The sequence below is a fragment of the Miscanthus floridulus genome, chromosome 2 (assembly GCF_019320115.1).
Source record: "Miscanthus floridulus cultivar M001 chromosome 2, ASM1932011v1, whole genome shotgun sequence".
Lineage (NCBI taxonomy): Eukaryota > Viridiplantae > Streptophyta > Magnoliopsida > Poales > Poaceae > Miscanthus > Miscanthus floridulus.
Genome location: NC_089581.1, coordinates 133,637,603 through 133,656,574, shown reverse-complemented (window position 1 = coordinate 133,656,574; position 18,972 = coordinate 133,637,603). Strand labels below are relative to the sequence as shown.

At 43.2% G+C, this 18,972-nt stretch overlaps 1 protein-coding gene across 1 annotated transcript; it reads left to right on the top strand.

Moving 5' to 3' along the window:
- The first annotated feature begins 11,833 nt into the window (after nucleotides 1–11,833).
- On the top strand, nucleotides 11,834–18,125 carry LOC136537102 (uncharacterized). Its single transcript, XM_066529183.1, has 6 exons — nucleotides 11,834–11,902; nucleotides 14,321–14,414; nucleotides 15,605–17,152; nucleotides 17,346–17,402; nucleotides 17,493–17,611; nucleotides 17,715–18,125. The coding sequence occupies exons 1-6, from the start codon at nucleotides 11,834–11,836 to the stop codon at nucleotides 18,123–18,125; spliced, it is 2,298 nt and encodes a 765-aa protein (XP_066385280.1).
- Nucleotides 18,126–18,972: the final 847 nt, after the last annotated feature.

The following is an 18,972-nucleotide window of genomic DNA, read 5'->3' as shown; positions in this document are numbered from 1 at the left end:
CTGGAGGCTGTTCTGCTGCTGAGCAACTTGAGGTAGTCTTCACTACAAGGTTGTCATCATCAAGTTTCATCAACAGTGGCAAGGCGCTCAGCGACATCTTCACTATCAGATTCGGAATTAGAAGTAGAGTATAGCTGTCCATTAACATAAGTCAACGTATATATAAATTTTGTCTTAACCATCAGTGAGTCAATAGATATGACTCTGTATTGATTCCGTTTATGCTCTATAGATATTTGATATCCAACTGGAGCTAAGACAACATGTTAAAGTAATCTTGATGCTCTTTCAACATTCAAACTACTTGATGTGGTCAAATGGCCGGTTACTTGCTATGTTGATTTTGTCGAGTTGATTAACTTGGTTCTTTCCTGCTGTTTCTGCTGTTTTCCGGATTATATACAATGTCATATAAAATTGTGTAAAACCTAAACTATACAAAAAAATCATTGTTTGGTTGTTTTCATGCATTCATGAAATGAAGCCATGGCGTTAGCACAGACACTCTACTAGTAATACACAAATTTCCAACTTATTGCCAATGGTAAGCATAGGAAAAGTGGAAAACACACATCTTCTAATTGGAAGGGAACACTAAAATTAGAGTAAACTATAAAAAGATGATGGGAACTAAAAGAACACATAACCTTTTATTATGAGAATTTATTTGGACCACCACAAGAAGAATAAACTAATTTCACCGTATTGGAGAAAAGAATTGATGACATACCCAAGTAACCAAAGTAGAGAATGATTGTTAGCAACAATGTTTAATTTATTGAAAATGAGGTCAACGGAGCCATTTTTCAAATGGAACGTAACAGGGATAATAACATTACTGCCAAAATGTTAAGAAGCTATCACAGTTCAACAAATAGATCAATTGACTACTAAATGTGAGTTCCAAAATCTTCACAAAAGTTGAACGGAATAGGATAAACAAGGTAGCAGAGACGGTGGCATAAATGAAGTGGTCCTTTTTTAACAAACTCTGAGAATGAAAGATTCATGGCGTGTTTGGATCAAGGGACGGAACCATGCGGAGGCATCCAAACCTACAACCGAACCTAAATGTCACGTTTGGTTTGGTGGAGAGAACTGGTCCATCCGTCACCAGGGCATGCTCTCCGGAGTGTAAAGGAGTCAGCTATTCGTTCCTTGAAAAATGGTCGGACGACACCCTCGGTCATCATCGGAACCTCCTAGGAATGATTCCATGTCGGATGCATTGGTGCCGAACTTGTCCATTCCTCAATCCAAACATGCTTGAATCCATCTGTTTGTCTTGAAAAGGAGCACAACAAACCCATAACTAAGGGGGGCATGTTGTTTGCTAGAGACAGTGGTAATGGAAGTCTTTCCAAGAATGGGTGACTGTTTTCTAGTAATAGGCTTAGTGGTCTCTAGACTTTACTTGGTTTTCCTAAGTCTTAATTCGACCGAAGGCTAGATCTATAAAAATCGATGGTTACTGCAAAACTATTGTAAAAAAGGTGAAATAAAACTCGATCCACGGTGGCTAGACAGCTTTGGGTATTCTGGCTTAAGAAGAAGATCTTCTCACGTAGGTCGAGAAAACCCCCGAACTCCTGCCCCACCCATACACAACATCACCGTAGCTCCGTGAGATGAGCTGGCCACAGACCTGTTATAACACCCTCGGTGTTACTCCATTAATCATCTACTAAAACATGTCATGAGCATCATACTTGTCTGTTAATACATGTGGTAAAGTGTGTAGATCAATTTCTATAACTCAAAATGATCAATAAAAATACTAAACAAAAGTTGGTTCGATGGTTCATGCATATCAATTAGGGTTTAAAACCAATTTTTATTAAGCAAAAATACTATAGAACATGCGTGTGATACTTAAATAAAGTTGGAAGTGCAAACTTTGTAGATGACAATAAAATACTTGCCATTGAAAAAGAATATTGCTAAGTAATATTTTCAGTAGCTTAGAAATGCAATATAAAATTAAGATTAGCTCAAACGCTTAGAAAATTTCTAAGTCTGTGGACAGCTAGACGCTGCTATATTTAGTAATTTATTTGGAGAGATTAAGTTAAGGAGTGGTGTAGTGCTATGATTCGATTTAGTAGTTCCATATGCCATCTTGAGTGTAGTGAAGCCGGTTTAGGTTTGGGATCAACGGTTTGGTAGTGATCAGCGCTTAAAAATTCGTGCACGTCACAGCTTTGTGCTGTCTGGTGCCGTGTGCATGGTCACCATGCGTGGCCGACCCGCATCGCCGCGCGGTTGTGCCGTGTGCGCGCATGTGGCCGCCCGCTGGCTGGCCATGGCCGCCGCAGCCTTGCCGCAGCTTGGCCGCTCTAGCCGCGCCGCTAGGCCGTCGGTCCGCTCTATGTCCGACCGCCCCAGCCACCGTGGCTGTCGCGGGTGCTACTGCTGCCTCCATGCCCGCGCTGCGATGCCACCACCATCGCATCACCACGCTGCGCTGCGCCGCTGGCCCGCCTTGATGCTGCACGCATGTGGCCGTATCGCCGTTGCCTTACCATTGATGGCACTGCGTGCGCGCGGGCCACACCGGTCGTGAGCGTGCGTGTCTGTCGGCTAGTGCCTAGCTACGGGCTACGCCGGTCGCGCCAACCACGTCTCACCAAGGCTCACCCTTGCCGACTCGCTGGCTGTCCCTCCCCCACCACTCCCTCGCTCTCTCTCTCTCTGTTCTCGTCTCCCTACCACCGTCGAATCGCACCGGCACCGTAGCTGCGAGGGGTCACCTCTCATCAATCCCTCTTGTCCACGCCTCCGCCCTCACGTCCCCTCTCTAGTCGCCCCCACCCCGCTTTGATTATGGTTTAGCCGAGCCTCAATTTTGGAGCTTCGCCCGGCCACCGCGCCGTTAACACCCGTCACTACCCGTGCCATGGCCAGCATCCACCACTTCACCCCACGCAAATTCCTCTACACCACTAGCTCACCTTGGCTTCCTCTCCACCGTGCGCACGCCAGTGGGAGCGCTACCACCTTCCTACCACCGCTGATGTGGCCGTGTCCATCGTGGCTCGTCGTCGTGCTCGTCGCGCGCACGTGGCCAGCCCTGCTCAGGTAGTCGCCGGCCAAACCACCACTTTGCCTGGGTTTGCGGTGTGCCCTTGGTACTTATCCCTTATCTCTACCGTCCTGTTAGCACTGTAGCTCGCCGGGATGACCACGGCGCCGTCGTGGGCGACCGCACGTAGTGGCAGCTCGCTCCAGTGCGCCATGTTGCTCCGTATCACCGCTTAGGGTAGGAGTTAGGGTCGTAGATGGGGTTTGGCTCGTTAGTGGTGTCGGTGCAAGCCTCGAGTGGCCGGCGTACCGCCTAGTGCCACCGTCCGCCGCGCCGGCGAGCGCGGGGCGTCTCGGGGACCTCTTCGGTGCGAAGGTAAAAAGATACGAGGGCTCCGTTGCAAAGTCGTTGTCTATAGAAATAGTACGTGTAGTGTTCACGCTATTGTCTGATAACGCGAGTGCGTTTTTGCAAGAGTGTCAGCGCGCGCGGGCTCCCCACCGCGGGCTGTCTTCGCGTGTGGGCCACGTTGGGCCAAAATTGATTTATCTTTTTCGTGGAAAATAGAAATAGCTTTTCATTTTAATTCTGAGCTGAACTTTGGTAATTAATATAAAATAATGTAGATATCCAAAAAATATGAAACTAATTTCGTTAGGTTCCTAAAAACATTGTCTACCTATTAGTATAGTTAGTTCATACTTATCTCTGTGGTTGCTAAGGAGCATTAAAATAGTTGAGATGCTTAGTATTATTTTGATTAATAATTATAGGAATTTTTATGGTAGATTGGTGATAGCAAAAACCCTAAATTTTTTATAGTAGCTTCATTGTATTATTATGTGCTCACTGTAATTTTTATAGCCCTAGAATAAACTACTTAATATGGTAGCTAAATACCCATTAAGGCTAAAGGAATAATAGCATGATATTGGTTTATAAAAGTTAAGCAGTTGTAGGGTGAGCTTGAAATCTATTTGGTAGAGATAATGATTAGCTTAGTATCTTAGTCATTAGAGCTAGCTTAGTAGCTTAGCATGTGTATTCTTATTTTAAGAGTTATTGTTGCTAAAATACTAAGTGTTGCATCATCATTGCATGCATGTAGAGAATGAGTTTGTAGAGTTGGTGACCGTCGGAGAGCAGGAGTACGAAGAGGTGATCAAGGAGTACGAGGATGAGGTCCTCGTACAGGAGGAAGCCTCGGAGCCACCGACGACTGACATAGCTGATAATCTGTCTGCCCAAGGCAAGCCCCGGTGCATAACCCTTATTTTGAATAATCACTGGATATATATATATATATATATATATATATATATATATATATATATATATATATATATATATATATATATATATATATATGATGTGCATTTACGTTATAGGATTTATATTTAAACTACATGCATAGATAAACCTATATATGAGTCCTACTAGCATAGGTCGACTAGCTGCTATGCTTAGGCTATCAAGAGCGTGAGTAACCTGTCATTACTCACAATAGGTGATTATTATTATTACTCTCATAATAAAATGGTGAAAGGAAATGGAGACCGGGCAGGGATATGGTACGGGTATTGGTGGGTGTAATAGGTTGTGTTCCGCGGCCAACGGGGTATAGCTTGGTTACACTATTTTTTCTTTTCGTGTCGGTTAAGGACCGTCCATTGCTATGTATGGTAGTCAGGTCACAGACTTATTATCCTGAGCACATACTTGCTTATAGGAGCAGAAAGGCTCGTTGCTATCTTGTCGTGGGTTCCGACTCTTTCCGGATCGACTGATTAGAGGCGGGGATGGTGGAAGTCTAAACACCACACTGAGTCCGGGACTCAGGAGTAGGGGCTTGGAGTCCAAGTTTGGACGGGGACCTAGACCCCTTGACAGGAAAGTGGTGGGTTGGTCTTGCTTGTGCCTGGAGTACAAGCGAGGCGTGTGTTTCGGGATACCCAGCTGGGATACATTGGTTCACGAATTGCTGTGTGATACGATACGACTTAGCTATGGTCTAGCACCGTAGTAAGAACTGGAAGATGAAAGGGGATGAATGGATCTGATTGCTCAACTCTTGCTTGAAAGTAGAACAGGTGCTTACATAGAATGGTTAGCTAATGAACTAATCATGACTGCTAATAAAACACATCCATAAGGATTCACTACTAGTAATGCTTTTCGTAAAAAGGAAACCTAGCAAACCATAAAGCTTATCATATCCTTTGGAGTCGAAAAATTATTCCCACTGGTCGGGTAAGTCTTGCGAGTACATTGTGTACTCAGGGTTTATTTAACCCTATTGCAGGTGCAGCTTGAGGAGTGGTTGTTGTGTGGAGGATTTTTCTGGTGGGCACAGACGGATCCTTATATCTTATAGTTAGATGTTTATTTCAATTCTGCTGTTTAAATTTCGCACTCTGAACTTGGTATTATAATAATATATTTCCGAGAACTCTTATCGTATGAAATGGACTAAGTATTGTAAACTTGTTCTCATTATTAGATTCTGGATGAAAACGTGGATTGTTCGAGTTCTCCCTTGGGGTGTGCTTAACAGAACTGTCCGATATATTTAACTTTCAGGGTGCTTAGTGTCTAGTGGAAGACGAGCGCCTCCGAAAGCGTGCTATTTCAGGCGGTTCTACCACACCTGTGCTTTGGATGTGGGACAGACGAGGAAGTTTTTTTTCATGGTCTTTGCTACTGAAGCCACAAATAAAGAGAGTCTCTCAGGACTCGAATTAAAAAAAGGCGAAATAAAATTTTCTTTTTCTAAAAAAAAAGAAGCTTAGACCCCTCCTATTCCCTGAATAAAATCTTGGAAATCACCACCCACCCTTAACACACACACACACAACCAAATACTTCAAATCCAAAGAGGGCAGGGGAGATCAGATAAAGGAAACTGTAATAAACTTCAGGGTTCGTCTAGACTTGCAAACAACAAGAGTAGACTTGGGAATTTAAAAGACAGGATTGCATCAGGCTGCAAATTATAAACCCTAAACCGACGACAAATGTTGCATACTACTACATCAAGTTTAATGTCAAACGACAACCAGAATAACAATTAATAAAAGGGTGCAGATCGTTCATCGATCCATGCATACGGAGTTGGATAGCACCTAGCCAGCCACCACGGATACCTAGGCTCGTTTATTCCAGCAACTCTCCACAGGCTCGACTTCATTTATTCGGGGGCACCCTTGATCCAGCAGCAACTCAGCATGCAAGAAGCACATTAGAAGAATGGCGCCCTCGCGGGCTTCGCCTGCTTGCGGGCCCGCTTGCGGAGTGACACGTTCTGATTTGCGGCCCGCGCCGGTGGCGGCGGCGCCTCAACCTGTGCAGGTATCTCATGCTCAGCTTCAGAGTCAGGCAGCTCCTCAGCAGCCTCTGATGGTTCAGGCATATGCACTTGGAGGCTTCTGTAGCGGAGCTCAGCTTCAGGCCCCGAGAAGTCGTCTTGCGATATATCATAATTCCCCTGATCGATAATAAGAGCACATTAGAACTGATACATATGTACATTATATTGGACACACTCGCTTGTTTTATACAGAATTATAATGGAGAAAGTTAAACATCATTTACTTATTACAATTCTTTACTGTGAGAGAGATGGCCGGGGTGGATGTAAAAGGTATGAAAAACACACTGAATCGATCTCTAAACAACTACTGTAACTCGATCAAATGATCATAACATATGCGATAGTAATAGTAGGTAAGAAAAATCATACATACCTCGCAGACAAGCGAGCAGTATAAGTTGGGGGTGCTACGGAGCCAGGTTCTACAAGTTATGCAGTGAGGTGTCCCTGCCGGAGGCCTGAACTGCTTGGATCTATTCATGGGCCTCAGATGCAGCACCTTTCTTGCATTGATAACATATGTCTGCAAGCACAAGGAATTCGTATTATAATGTATACCTACATACATATGGAGTCGACAAGCTTGAAATGAAATGCTCAACTGGGAAAAGAAATGCTAATGCAATGTATCTATATACATATATGTACCTGTATCCTGGAGACGTCGATGCCGAGCTGCTGCATGTCGGAAGCATGGACAACAGAGCGGTAGACGTAGCGGCGGATCTTGAGGAGGCGGTGGCCGGGCTTGCTGTGGGTGCAGCGAGGGCAGGTCACCTTGGAGCACTTGCGGCAGAACATGCACTGGTCCGCCCTGTTCTTAGACCCGTGCTCCGTGCATGGATCCCAGAACTTGGTTCTCAGCAGCGTTTCGAGCCATGCGGGCTTCTTCTTGTTCTTCTCTTGCTGCTCCTGCTCCTCCTCCTCATCCGACTCCGGATCCGAATCCGACTCCCACTCCGACTCATACCCGTCGGACTCCGGCACAATCTCCTTTCCCTTCCTCAGCTGCTGCTTCTCCTCAGCCACCGGTGGCGCTGGCGCCTCCACCACCACAATCTCCTTTCCCTTTCTCTGTAATTGTATAACAATCAACAATAATAATTACAGAAGAAAGATGCATGAGCGATGTGTGATCATACATATGCGGTTAGGCTTAGCTAGGTAGATCAGATCGAATCTTGGAGATGTGCATATGGATTTTTCTTATTCCTAATAAAAAGCTGTGTTCTTTATCTATTACCACCTAAAAAATAGGTAGAGGTTTCGTGCACCTCTCCTTGGTGTGCGTGCGTGGACTAGACGAATCTCGTGCGCGCGCCATGTCTAGGCCGGCTCAGGCCCTCGTGTTCTCTAATCGCTGTTGTTGGCCTACAAGTGTTAATCTCGCTTTGCATGCAGGTAGTTCGTAAACATACAACCATGCATACACACATGCAGGTATATATGCAGCTAGCTAGGTGCCCGACTCTGATACACTCGTGTGCGTGCGGCGTGCCTCATCAAAAAGTCCGAGTCGACTCTCATACAATACGAGTACCGACCTCCAGGCTTGCCGGGGAGCACAGCCGGGAAGATCTCCCCCGGGGTGCCGCCGGAGAAGGGCACGGTCCCAGAAAGCATCACGTATTTACATAGACTTCAAGGTTCCCAGTACAAAGTGTTTTGTTAGCTTCTTGTCTTTTCCTAAACAATGCACAAAATGACTGAAACATATAAAATCTATATAAAATGAAAAAATGAAATCCAAAAAATAAAATACAAATTTTGTTAAGTTCCTTTCAACTAGAGAGTGTAACCGTGTCATTGCGTGTGAAATATAAACCCAGAAGAGCCTAAGGACATGTAAAAACCATAGACAATCTGCTACAAAGTCGGTCTGAAAAGCCTGAAAATTGTCAACTCTAAATTCAGTAATATAAATCTACATGTGAAGAATAGGAAAAAAAACTCAATGCCAGGGCCGTACTCGATTTGGAACAAAAGATTTGGTATACGCGTGAATTATTTTGAATAAAATAAAAAAACCAAGATGCATTTGGAAATAGTTAATGTTTCCCAATGCAAAACCGTTTAATAGTTTTTTATTTTTACTGAAAATGATCACATCCTTTGCAGTAGACGTGGACAAAAACTTATGACCCCGTGCAACCGCATGAGCACATATCTAGTAAAAAAAGGTGTTAGTTCATTGGTGAGATACATCGAGTACGTACATAATATACAGATCGAGTACGTACATAATATACAGATCGAGTACGTACATAATAAATCATATATATAGACGACTAAAAGATCAAGAGCAAGATAGCCCATGAACGTGCAATTCTATTGCAAAGGCTAGAAAATATGCATCCCTATGACACAAAGGATCCCCTCCGCTGTCGTCCTAACTTGCCGGGCAAGTGCAATGAAGCCAGCCCACATCTGGTGACACATCTGCCTACAGTCTAGGCGCTGCTTTGCCCTTTCGGCTCGATCCACGACAGGCCCAACAAGCCACCCTCCGAACCTTCTTTCTAATTAAGCCCTCTAGACTCCACTAAAAAAAAGTAAGCCCTCTAGACCCGGTAAACCCCCAAAACAAAACCCCTTCCCAGACACCTATCATCAATTTGTTCCCTAAAAAAACCTATCATCCATTTGTTCTAAAAAAAAACTATCATCAGTTGCTGACGTCAACCAAGAAGTTAATATCGGAGGTGTTGTTTGGACATCTTTTTTTAGATGACTGTTATGTCGGAGGTGTGATTATACAACGGGGAAGAGCTGGCATCAACTTAAAATAGTGGAACTAGAATATAATAGCTGCTGGCATCAACTGGATCAAAGTACAAATAATCACAAAGAGGATTCTCTTAAAACAGTGAAACCAAAGAATATAATTAAGCAGGAATGCTGAGAGGTTTCTTTGCAAAACCACTCTAACATTCGTGCTCGCGCTACTAGCTTATGTGTGAACTAGCTATGCCCACAAGGATGCCATGTCATAACCTGGCATGGCATGCCTCTTCCCTCGATCCCCTCTTGGTATGAATTGTTAAAATCCATCATGATACACTTCTAGTTAGGACTTAGGACCACCGATGTAAATTATTCAAAAATTAGCTAATACAAGTAGGATTGAAAACTAGAAACATGTATGCAACGGTAACGGTTTTACTAACGGCTTCCTGTTGTATAACCATCGCTACCTGAATCTCAAATAGGTATGAATGCGGTAACACATAAGAAACACTTTAAATGATTAATTGTTTGTACACAAGTACCACGAGTGATACAAATAAGCCTAAATGAATGTCATGCCACATCCTCATGGCATGGATCCTCCCTTAACTCCTGTTGGTATCGAATGATAAACCCACGATGGCCTTGTCAGACTTTATTAAAAAGATAGCTAAACTAAAAGAAGTTACATAGACTGGAAAACCATATGCCGCTACAACCTTTATCGTTGCATACATGCCTCTGGTTTCAATATCCCTTACTACATGAAACACAAACATGTACAAACATGATAACGCATAAGAAACGCTTTAACGACACAATTCAAAGAAATTGGTTACGCACGTGTACCACGGTTCATACATGCTCATGAGAAAAAAAGGAGATCTTAAACTAAACTTAGCAAACAAACATATAAGCCATGATGAATCTGCAGTCTAACAAAATTGGGATGGAAAAAAGTCGCTTAGAGAAAGCACCAGTTAACAATTTTAGATATAGGTACAGACCCTCGATGACCTTGTGGGACTTTACTAAAAAAAATAGGTAAAAGAAATAGCACGGATCAGAAAACCAGAGGCTGTTACAACCGTTATTGTTGCATACGTGCTTCTGGTCCAAATATCCGTTACTACTTGAAATGCAAACATGTACGAACACGATAACACATAAGAAACGCTCTAACGGCACAATCCAAAGCAATCCGTTATACACGTGTACCCGGTTTCGTACACGCCCATGATACAAAAGATCTTCAACTAAACTTTAGGAAACAAACATATAAGCCATAATGGATCTGCGGTCTAACAAAACTAGGATGGAAAAAGCCGCTTAGAGAAAGCACCAATTAACAATTCCTAACTACTTGAAAGGCAAACATTTACGGACACGCGATAACGCATAAGAAAGGCTTTAACGGCACAATCCAAAGCAATTCATTACGCACGTGTACCCGATTCATACATGTCCATGAAAAAAAGGAGATCTTGAACAAAACTTAGCAAACAAACATATAAGTCATGATGAATCTGTAGCCTAACAAAGTTGGGATGGAAAAATTAAAGGTCGCTCAGAGAAAGCTCCAATAACAATTTTAGATCTAGATCGAGAACCTTATCAAGCGAAGCTATTGCCTGAATTTACAGAGCACAAACATCACAGATAGATGAATATGAACCCGCTACCTCATAGCAAACAATTCCTAATTAAGATAGGATCCAATTTTCATATTTAGCAAGGACAAATTACTATGACAGAAATTCGTTCTGCGCACGCATCGATCAAGCAGCTAGCACATGTGTTTCTTGTATATTACCTTGTTGCTTGCGGCGGAAGAGGAACCACCTATGCTAGACATGGCGTGGAGGAGAGTGTTCTCACAGCTGACAAGCACAGTAGTTCTCTTGCTCTGGTTCCTCGAGAGAGGAAATAGCACAAACTCAGCCGCAATGGTTAAAAGGTAGGGTTATAAATAGGCAAATTCAGACGGGGAAATGATATATTAATTAATACTGCAAACCACTAGTACACTGTAAAAGAAAAAAAAAGGAAACAGCATAGTTTTAACATGGCTCTATCTCGTTTTGTAAAGGATTAATCACGGCCGTCGGTAAACAAACAAACCTACCAATCCAACGGTAGGCTCACGCTACACAAAAAGCTGTGTGCTGTTCCAGAGAAGATGCCATACATGATCTCTAGCATTTAGCTCGTCACATTTAGCGTCAGGCAGCTCCGATCGAGCTCACGTTGAGTGTGAGCCGTCGTCGTGAGGCAACTTCGCCGTTGGTCGCAGACGCGGCGCCAGCTTGGATTGGAGCCGCTCAATACGTTTCTACAGTGGTCTACTCATTCAATGTGCTCCTGATGTCAGTCGCGCTACTGCTAGCAGCGCTAACGTTTCGAAATGGAAGCCTTGCTTTGCATGCAGATGATGATGAGAAGGAGAGCGTGTCGTTCTTCCCGGCTGCAACTGATCCGGGAACCCGCGTTGGTCTCCAGGTGGAGAAATCGGGGGAGATGTGTCAAATCTGCATGCATTAATTGAAATTAGATGTGAGATGCCAAATTTGTGTGCAACCTTGTAGCTTTTATTTATTTAAATAAAATCAACCTGAATATGCTAAATCTATGCATGCAACAAGCTCTCATTTAGCACGACTATACGCCCCATTTCACTGTGTTTAGCATTTGGCCGCGTCGTCGCCGCTGACGAAATGGCGCAGGAAGGTGCCGTGCATGGGAGCGGCGCGGCGGCCTGCTGGTGCATGCGCCGGGTTTATACTGTATGTGTGGCAGACCTGTTTTTGTTTTTTTGCCAGCATGTGTTTAATTTCTTTCCTACCGGCCATAAGATTAGACAGGGTTCAAATTGTAATCTATGGGAACATGAATAAACTAAGACTAAGAGTGATGTGGTCCAACTTATATCATTGATAGCTGTAGATGCAAAAGATTTATTTATTTATTTATTATTTATTTTTGCAATAGCAGCATGACGTTCCACAAGATGAATATATTAATTTTCTCCAATTTACTCAAAGAACATGCGTAATAAACAAATGGAATGTCACGTTAACAAGTTTGATGGTGGTAGAGATCGATTGCGGTTAAAGTTGGGCAAGTTGCCGATACTGTTTTGGCAGATTTATCAAATCGGAGGCACATCGTTGGAACATGGGTGTAGGCGTGTAGCTGGTTGGGACAACAAGTAAGAGAGAGAAAGGATAGTGTAGAGGGAGAGGTATTGTAAGGAGCTGTGCACGTTATAAGAGCAACTCCAGCAGCTCATTTGTCTCATAGGTCACATATTTTCTTCTAATTCTATTATAAATGATTTCTATTGTATTAAAATTTGACTAATTCGATTGGTACATGTGAAAAGATGCTATTTATATTGTTTTACCTCAATCAACATATAAGATTGCTCCATTAACTTGATAGTTGTTATCTTGTGAAATAATCATATTTTTGTGTAAACGTGTCTAATCAAGCGGAGCTCAAACCTCCTCAGTCCTTAGTCTTGCCAAGCTCGAGACCCACCAAAACCTCGGTTAGATCTTAGGATTGGCTCGAGTTTCTATCGAGCTTGAGGTGCCAGGCTGGGTGGAACCCAAAACTTGTTTAAAGTTCTACCTAAGAAGGTCCATAAAACAATCGTGTTTGGTTTTGGTACTAGCTGGGACGGGATGATCTTGTCCCTCTTTTATGGGTGGGCCATCCTATATGGGTGTTTAGTTTATGGGATGAGATGGTTTTTAAAAAAATTTTGTTTGGTTGGAGGGATAACAAGGGATTGGTTGGATGGACCAGCTAGATAGTATTTGATATCGTCAGACCTAGACCCATAGGTCAGCCTAACAATGTCTTCTCCCTTTCTCTTCTTCTCATGCTAGATCCTAATCCTCGGTAGCCAATCTGATCTTGAACAATAGAGCCCCACAACTGCCCACCATGACAGAGTTGTTCCTCCTTGCTAGAGCCACCCCTCCCTGTGCATCCAGCTGGAACTGCTCACCCTACTAGAGCCGCGCCTCCCTGCCGAAGCTGCCCGCCCCGGCTCTCGCAACCTCACTGGCGTCACCTCGCCTGCGCAGCCTCATCAGGGTCGCCACATTGGTTCACACAAAGACACCAAATGGGCCGGCTCGCGAGAAGACGCCGAACAGAAGCCGTCAATCAGGACACGCCAGTCCACTCGATTTCTAGGGATGGAGTGACCCACGTCTATGGGGTGTATTCCTTGTAGGAACCATCTGCCTCCGTTGCTCCTAAACCAAACATCACAGAAAATAGGTTTGCCCTATCCCAACGCTTAAAGGACATCTATCGCGCATAGTTTTGTCTTTAAAAAAACTATCGTGCGCGCCTCCTCCACAATGTCGGTGATGGGACCTTAGATGGTGTTCGGTTCAATGATCCAGTCTGCAAAGCTAATATAATCCGAAAGCAGGTTGTGCAATGTGAGGGCAGCGGCGGGAGCAACATCATATAAGGCCGTATACGATGCCGCTGTGAATGGTTACAGCCCCAGTCTAACCAAAACATCTAGTAGAGGCATCCCATCATGATGTGAATTGATTATAGGACAAAAAACCCGAACCAAATAGTCTCTTAGAGCATGTCCTACAACGTCGCTATTTCCTTCCATGATTGTTGATTTACCAATTATGAGGGATAAAAAGCGTCCACCAGATTTTGTATATCGTTTTCCTTTTTCCCAAAAGCTATTCTGACAAAATCGCTCGGTAGAAATCTTAAGCCACCGTTGCCCACCACTCCCTCGTGCTTTTTACCTTTCCTCCTCGCATGCCCATTCCTATGATTGGTCGATCCGATCAAAGAGATCTAAAATAATAAGACATGGCACGTTTCAAAACTAGAGAATGAAAATATAAAAAAATATGTAGTTTTTTAGGGAGACATATTTTTTAGAGATCGTCTAAATCATGTCTTTTATAGATCTATTTTAGGCTCTGTTTGGATGCAAAGTATTTATGAAGTATTAGAGAAATACTAAGGTTTTACAAAATACTTTGATTTTTAAAAGTTACTAGGTATTTGGATGCAACAAATCTTGTAGTCTCTAAAACCATGGTTTTATCAAAACTGTAGTCCTTTTGGAGTTTTAAAAACTTTATTCATTACCTATTTTTTTCTAAACCACGGTTTTATGTCTCTTTTAACATTTTGTGATACTGCAGTTTTCGAAAACCACATCATCCAACGAGATCCTATGCTTCCTGAAGATGCTCTTAGCGGCGGAGCTCACCCCTCCTGCCGCTCTGGATCCGATCCGTAGCCCTGCAGCTTTCCAGAGTGGCCTTCAATTCGAATCTCAATCTCCAGTTCTCCACAATGGCCGTTGCCATTGTTGCGCTTCGGTCCATGGCGCCGCCGTTGTCCAGCAAACCACCTGTGCTGCCACCGTCGTTGGATCCTCGATCCATTGCGCCATGCCTTTGTTGGTTGTGCCCCACAAAAAAAATAGCGCGCTATTTCGACGCTATAGCGGCGCTATAGCGGCCCACAGGAACTGGCGCGACGCAATTGCTCATTTTTGCGCTATGCGCGCTATTGCCGCTATTGCGCGCTAAAGCGCCACTAAGTGCGTTTAGCGCCATAGCGCCGCTAACCAGCCGCTATTGCTGGATGTCCAAAAATTGCCAAATTGAACAGCCCGGCCCGGTCATTACCAAAAAAAAAGAACAGCCCGACCCAGTCCAATTTGGCTTGACCCCTTGAACCCTAGCATCCAGCTTCACGGGTCACGACACTCACTACACTCGTATCGTATCCCAGCTTCACGGGTCACGGCGGCGGCGACAAAGGAGTGCTGCGGCAGGCGAGACGGCGGCGGCAAAGGAGCGCTGCGGCTAGGCGACGGCGGACGCGGGCAGCGGCTGGGCGACCGCAGCGGATAGGGGAGAGCGAGCGCGCGCAGTCACTTGAGGCCGCCAACGAGCTCCTGCAGTTGCTGCGACGGGCGAGCGACCTCGCGCAGTCACGCCGAACAATGGCTTCTCCAAGTGACATCAATCCAATTCCAATTGGCAGTGCGCCAACAGTAGGCAAGCTCTTCTCCCCTATGGCTCTGTTCTTCTCCAATCTCTAGTTCTCCACAGTAGTGACTAGTGACTGAGATTTGATACTGTGATTTCAGTTATACACAAGTTAGTGATTCTAAATTTCTGATTTCTGAGCTATCAGCTATGTCTATGTGTTGAATTTTGTAGCTGAGCTGAGGCCGTGAGACTAAGTGCAGAAACTATTTGAAGAGTGTCCACTAGTTACAGTCCATGATAGTTACCTACATACAAGTGAATTTTGTAGCTATGTCTATGTGTTGAATTTCTGATTTCGATTGATTCATCATTAATGCAATCAATGATTATCTATAAAGTTAGTGATTTCAGTTATAAACTTATAATTCTCAATGAAAAAATCTTATAAAGTCAGTGATTTGAATCTGTGTGTGTCTATTGTAGGCTTATCTAGCACTGCATCCACAGGCCAGCAATCAAATGATACTATTGCTGAAGCATCTGACCCAGCTTGGAAGCACTGCACAATGCCAGATGTGAACAAGAAAAATTCTCTCAAGTGCAACTACTGTGGCAAAACTTATCATGGTGGAATAACCAGAATCAAATACCACCTTGGTAAAGTTCCTAAATGTGGTGCTGCAAAGTGTACTAAAGTTCCATCTGATGTGCAAGAAGAAATGATTAAGTTGTTGTCAAAGAAGTTGGATAACAAGCAAAGGAAGAATAGGGAGAAAGAAGAGGATAGAGCTGAAGTTGATTTGAGCCATTCTGAAGGAGAGGAACGCAGTGATGCAGATGGCAATTCAGTTATTGTGTTGAAGAAGGTGACAAGCAAAGGTGCTTCTTCAGGTGGTCCTATGGATAAGTACTATAAACTGACACCAGAAGAAATAGTGGCTGCAAGGAAGGGCAAATCTGGTGTTGTTGAAAAGGTCCAATCCAAGCTATCAACTGAAAAAAGGGAAGAGAAAAGGGAACGCGCATGTGAGTACATATGCCAATTTTTTTATGAAGCAGGTATCCCACACAACACAGTTACACTTCCTAGCTTTGATCTTATGCTTGAGGCTATTGGAGACTTTGGCATGAACTTGAGAGGGCCAACTCCATATGAGATGAGTGGGAAATTCTTACAAAAAAGGAAGAGGAAAGTGCAGGAGTCATTGAAGTCTCACCAAGAGTCTTGGGAGCTAAATGGATGCACAGTAATGACAGATGCTTGGACAGACAAGAGAGGTAGAGGTGTGATGAATTTGGTAGTTCATAGTGCATATGGTGTTTGTTTTCTTGATTCAGTGGATTGCTCAGCTGTGAAGAAAAATGGTAGGTACATTTTTGAACTAGTTGATAGATGTATTGAGGAAATAGGGGTGCAAAATGTAGTTCAAGTTGTAATTGACAATGCAAGACCCAATGAGGCAACAACAAGTTTGTTGAAAGCAAAGCATCCCTCTATTTTTTGGAATGGTTGTGCTACCCATACCATTGATCTAATGTTGGAAGATATAGGAAAGATGCCAAGAGTTGCAGCAACAATTAGCAAAGCAAAGTGCTTGACTATTTTTCTATATGCCCATACTAGAGTTTTGAGCCTGATGAGGAAGTTTCTTTCTAGAGATTTGGTAAGGTGTGGTGTTACAAGGTTTGCAACTACTTATCTCAACTTGAAGAGCTTGCTAGAAAACAAGAAGCAATTGCAGAGGCTTTTTAGGGAGGATGAGCTCAATGAACTAGGCTACCTAAATAGTGTCAAAGGGAAGAAAGCAAACAAGGTTGTGAGATCTGAAACTTTTTGGAAAGGAGTTGAGACTGTTGTTAATTACTTTGAGCCATTAGCTACTGTGTTGAGGAGAATGGACAGTGATGTTCCAGCAATGGGGTTCTTGTATGGGAGTCTAGTAGAAGCTAAGAATGAGATCTCTAGGAGGTTCAACAATGGCAGGAACAAGTTTGAGGAAGTTTTTCACATCATTGACAAAATGTGGGACAGTAAGCTAAAGACACCTTTGCATAGGGCTGGTTACTACTTGAACCCTTTCTATTATTATCAAAAACAAGTTGGCTATAGAGGAGAATGAATCATTTAGAGATGGTGTAATAACTTGCATTATGAAGCTTGTTCCAAATGAAGACATGCAGGACAAGATTATTGAAGAGCTTCAACTGTTTTAGGATGTTGAAGGATCCTTTGGCAAAGAAATTGCTAAAAGGCAGTGTAAAAATATCAATTTTGATCCAGGTATGAAAAATTGAAAATTTAAAACTTTTGAGTTTTCTGTTGGCCTTGGTACCTTATATGTTACATTGTACTATGTTTTTTGTAATTTAGCTAAGTGGTGGCTGAATCATGGAAGTAGTGCACCAAACCTCAGAAAGTTAGCTGCGAGAATTCTAAGTTTGACATGCAGTTCATCAGCTTGTGAGAGATGCTGGAGTTCGTATGAACAAGTATGAATCTGAATTACTAATTAGTAATTTCTATGTTCATTTATGCAATTCTTCAAGTTCAATCCTCTTTTGTTATTGAAATAACAAAATTAAACCTATGCAGGTCCACACAAAGAGACGCAACAGGCTGCTTCATGATAGAACGAGGGATCTTGTGTTTGTCAAGTTCAACTCAAAGCTAAGGAAAAAGAAGGACAAGGATAAAGATCCCATTGAGAAACATGTTGTTGATGCTTTAGAAGATGAAGACAATGAGTGGATCACTGGCATTGAGCCAACAGAAGTAGATCCAGAGCAGGAAGGAGAAGAAACTGGAGCATCATCACAGGGAGTTGCAGCTGCACCTCAAGGACAAGAAAAAAGGAAGGGAGGTAACCTGCAGAAACATAGGGACAGAAAGAGAAAGAGGTTGATCCCTACTATTGAGGATGAGGAGTTATCTGCTTCATCTTCTGATGGAGAAGATGACAATGATATGCCTTCTGATGATAGTTCTGATTCTAAGGCTGAATGATCAAGATCATTGCTCTGCCTATGCTGTGGATGTGGAATGCAAAGTGTGTACTTCATGAGTTTATGGCTTTAATGCATTTATAAACTTTAAAGTTTAAATCCCTTTATGATTGTTTGGCTTTGCATGTATGAATCTCATGTGGTTATGTTGCCTATTTGGCTATCTGCTACTTTGCTCTTATGATTATTATGGTGGATGTTATCAGTTATCACTTATGACTTATGAGTTATGAGTTATCAGATTGAGACATTGAGTGATTGACAGATTTTTATGTTTTCTGAAATTGTAAACAAATAACGTGCTATAGCGTGCAAATAGCGGCGCTATAGCGTGAGCAGTCAGTTGACGCTACTGCATTTAGCTGCCGCTATAGCGCCAATAGCGTCCAGGACAGCCTCACGCTAAAATGGATAGCTCGCGATTTAAAACGTTGGTTGTGCCTGTGCAGGCCATCGAGATCTTGACGTGGGGAGCACCTCATTTCTAGTCAGGGACACACGTTGTTATCCTCTGTCAGCGATCGATTCTATAGGCGTCAGTTAGATAGGATCAGCTCCTTCAGTTAGTTAGTTGTAAGTCAAACTGCTAGTGCTTGCGCCCTATTCTCTAGCTGATCCTGGCCTGCAGGCTGGCCTACAGGAAGTAGTCAGCATCGCTTGGCTAGCAGTGATCGGATCGTGTATATGTACCTGTACACTGTCAATGAATGAACACGAGCATTCTCCTCTCTTACAACCTCCTCTGGTCATATGAAATTTCTCTAGTTTCTTAAATTCAGACAGCTTCAAAATTAAACACGGCATGTTTGGGGATCAAATCGGACGCAAGATATGCACCGATGCAAAAA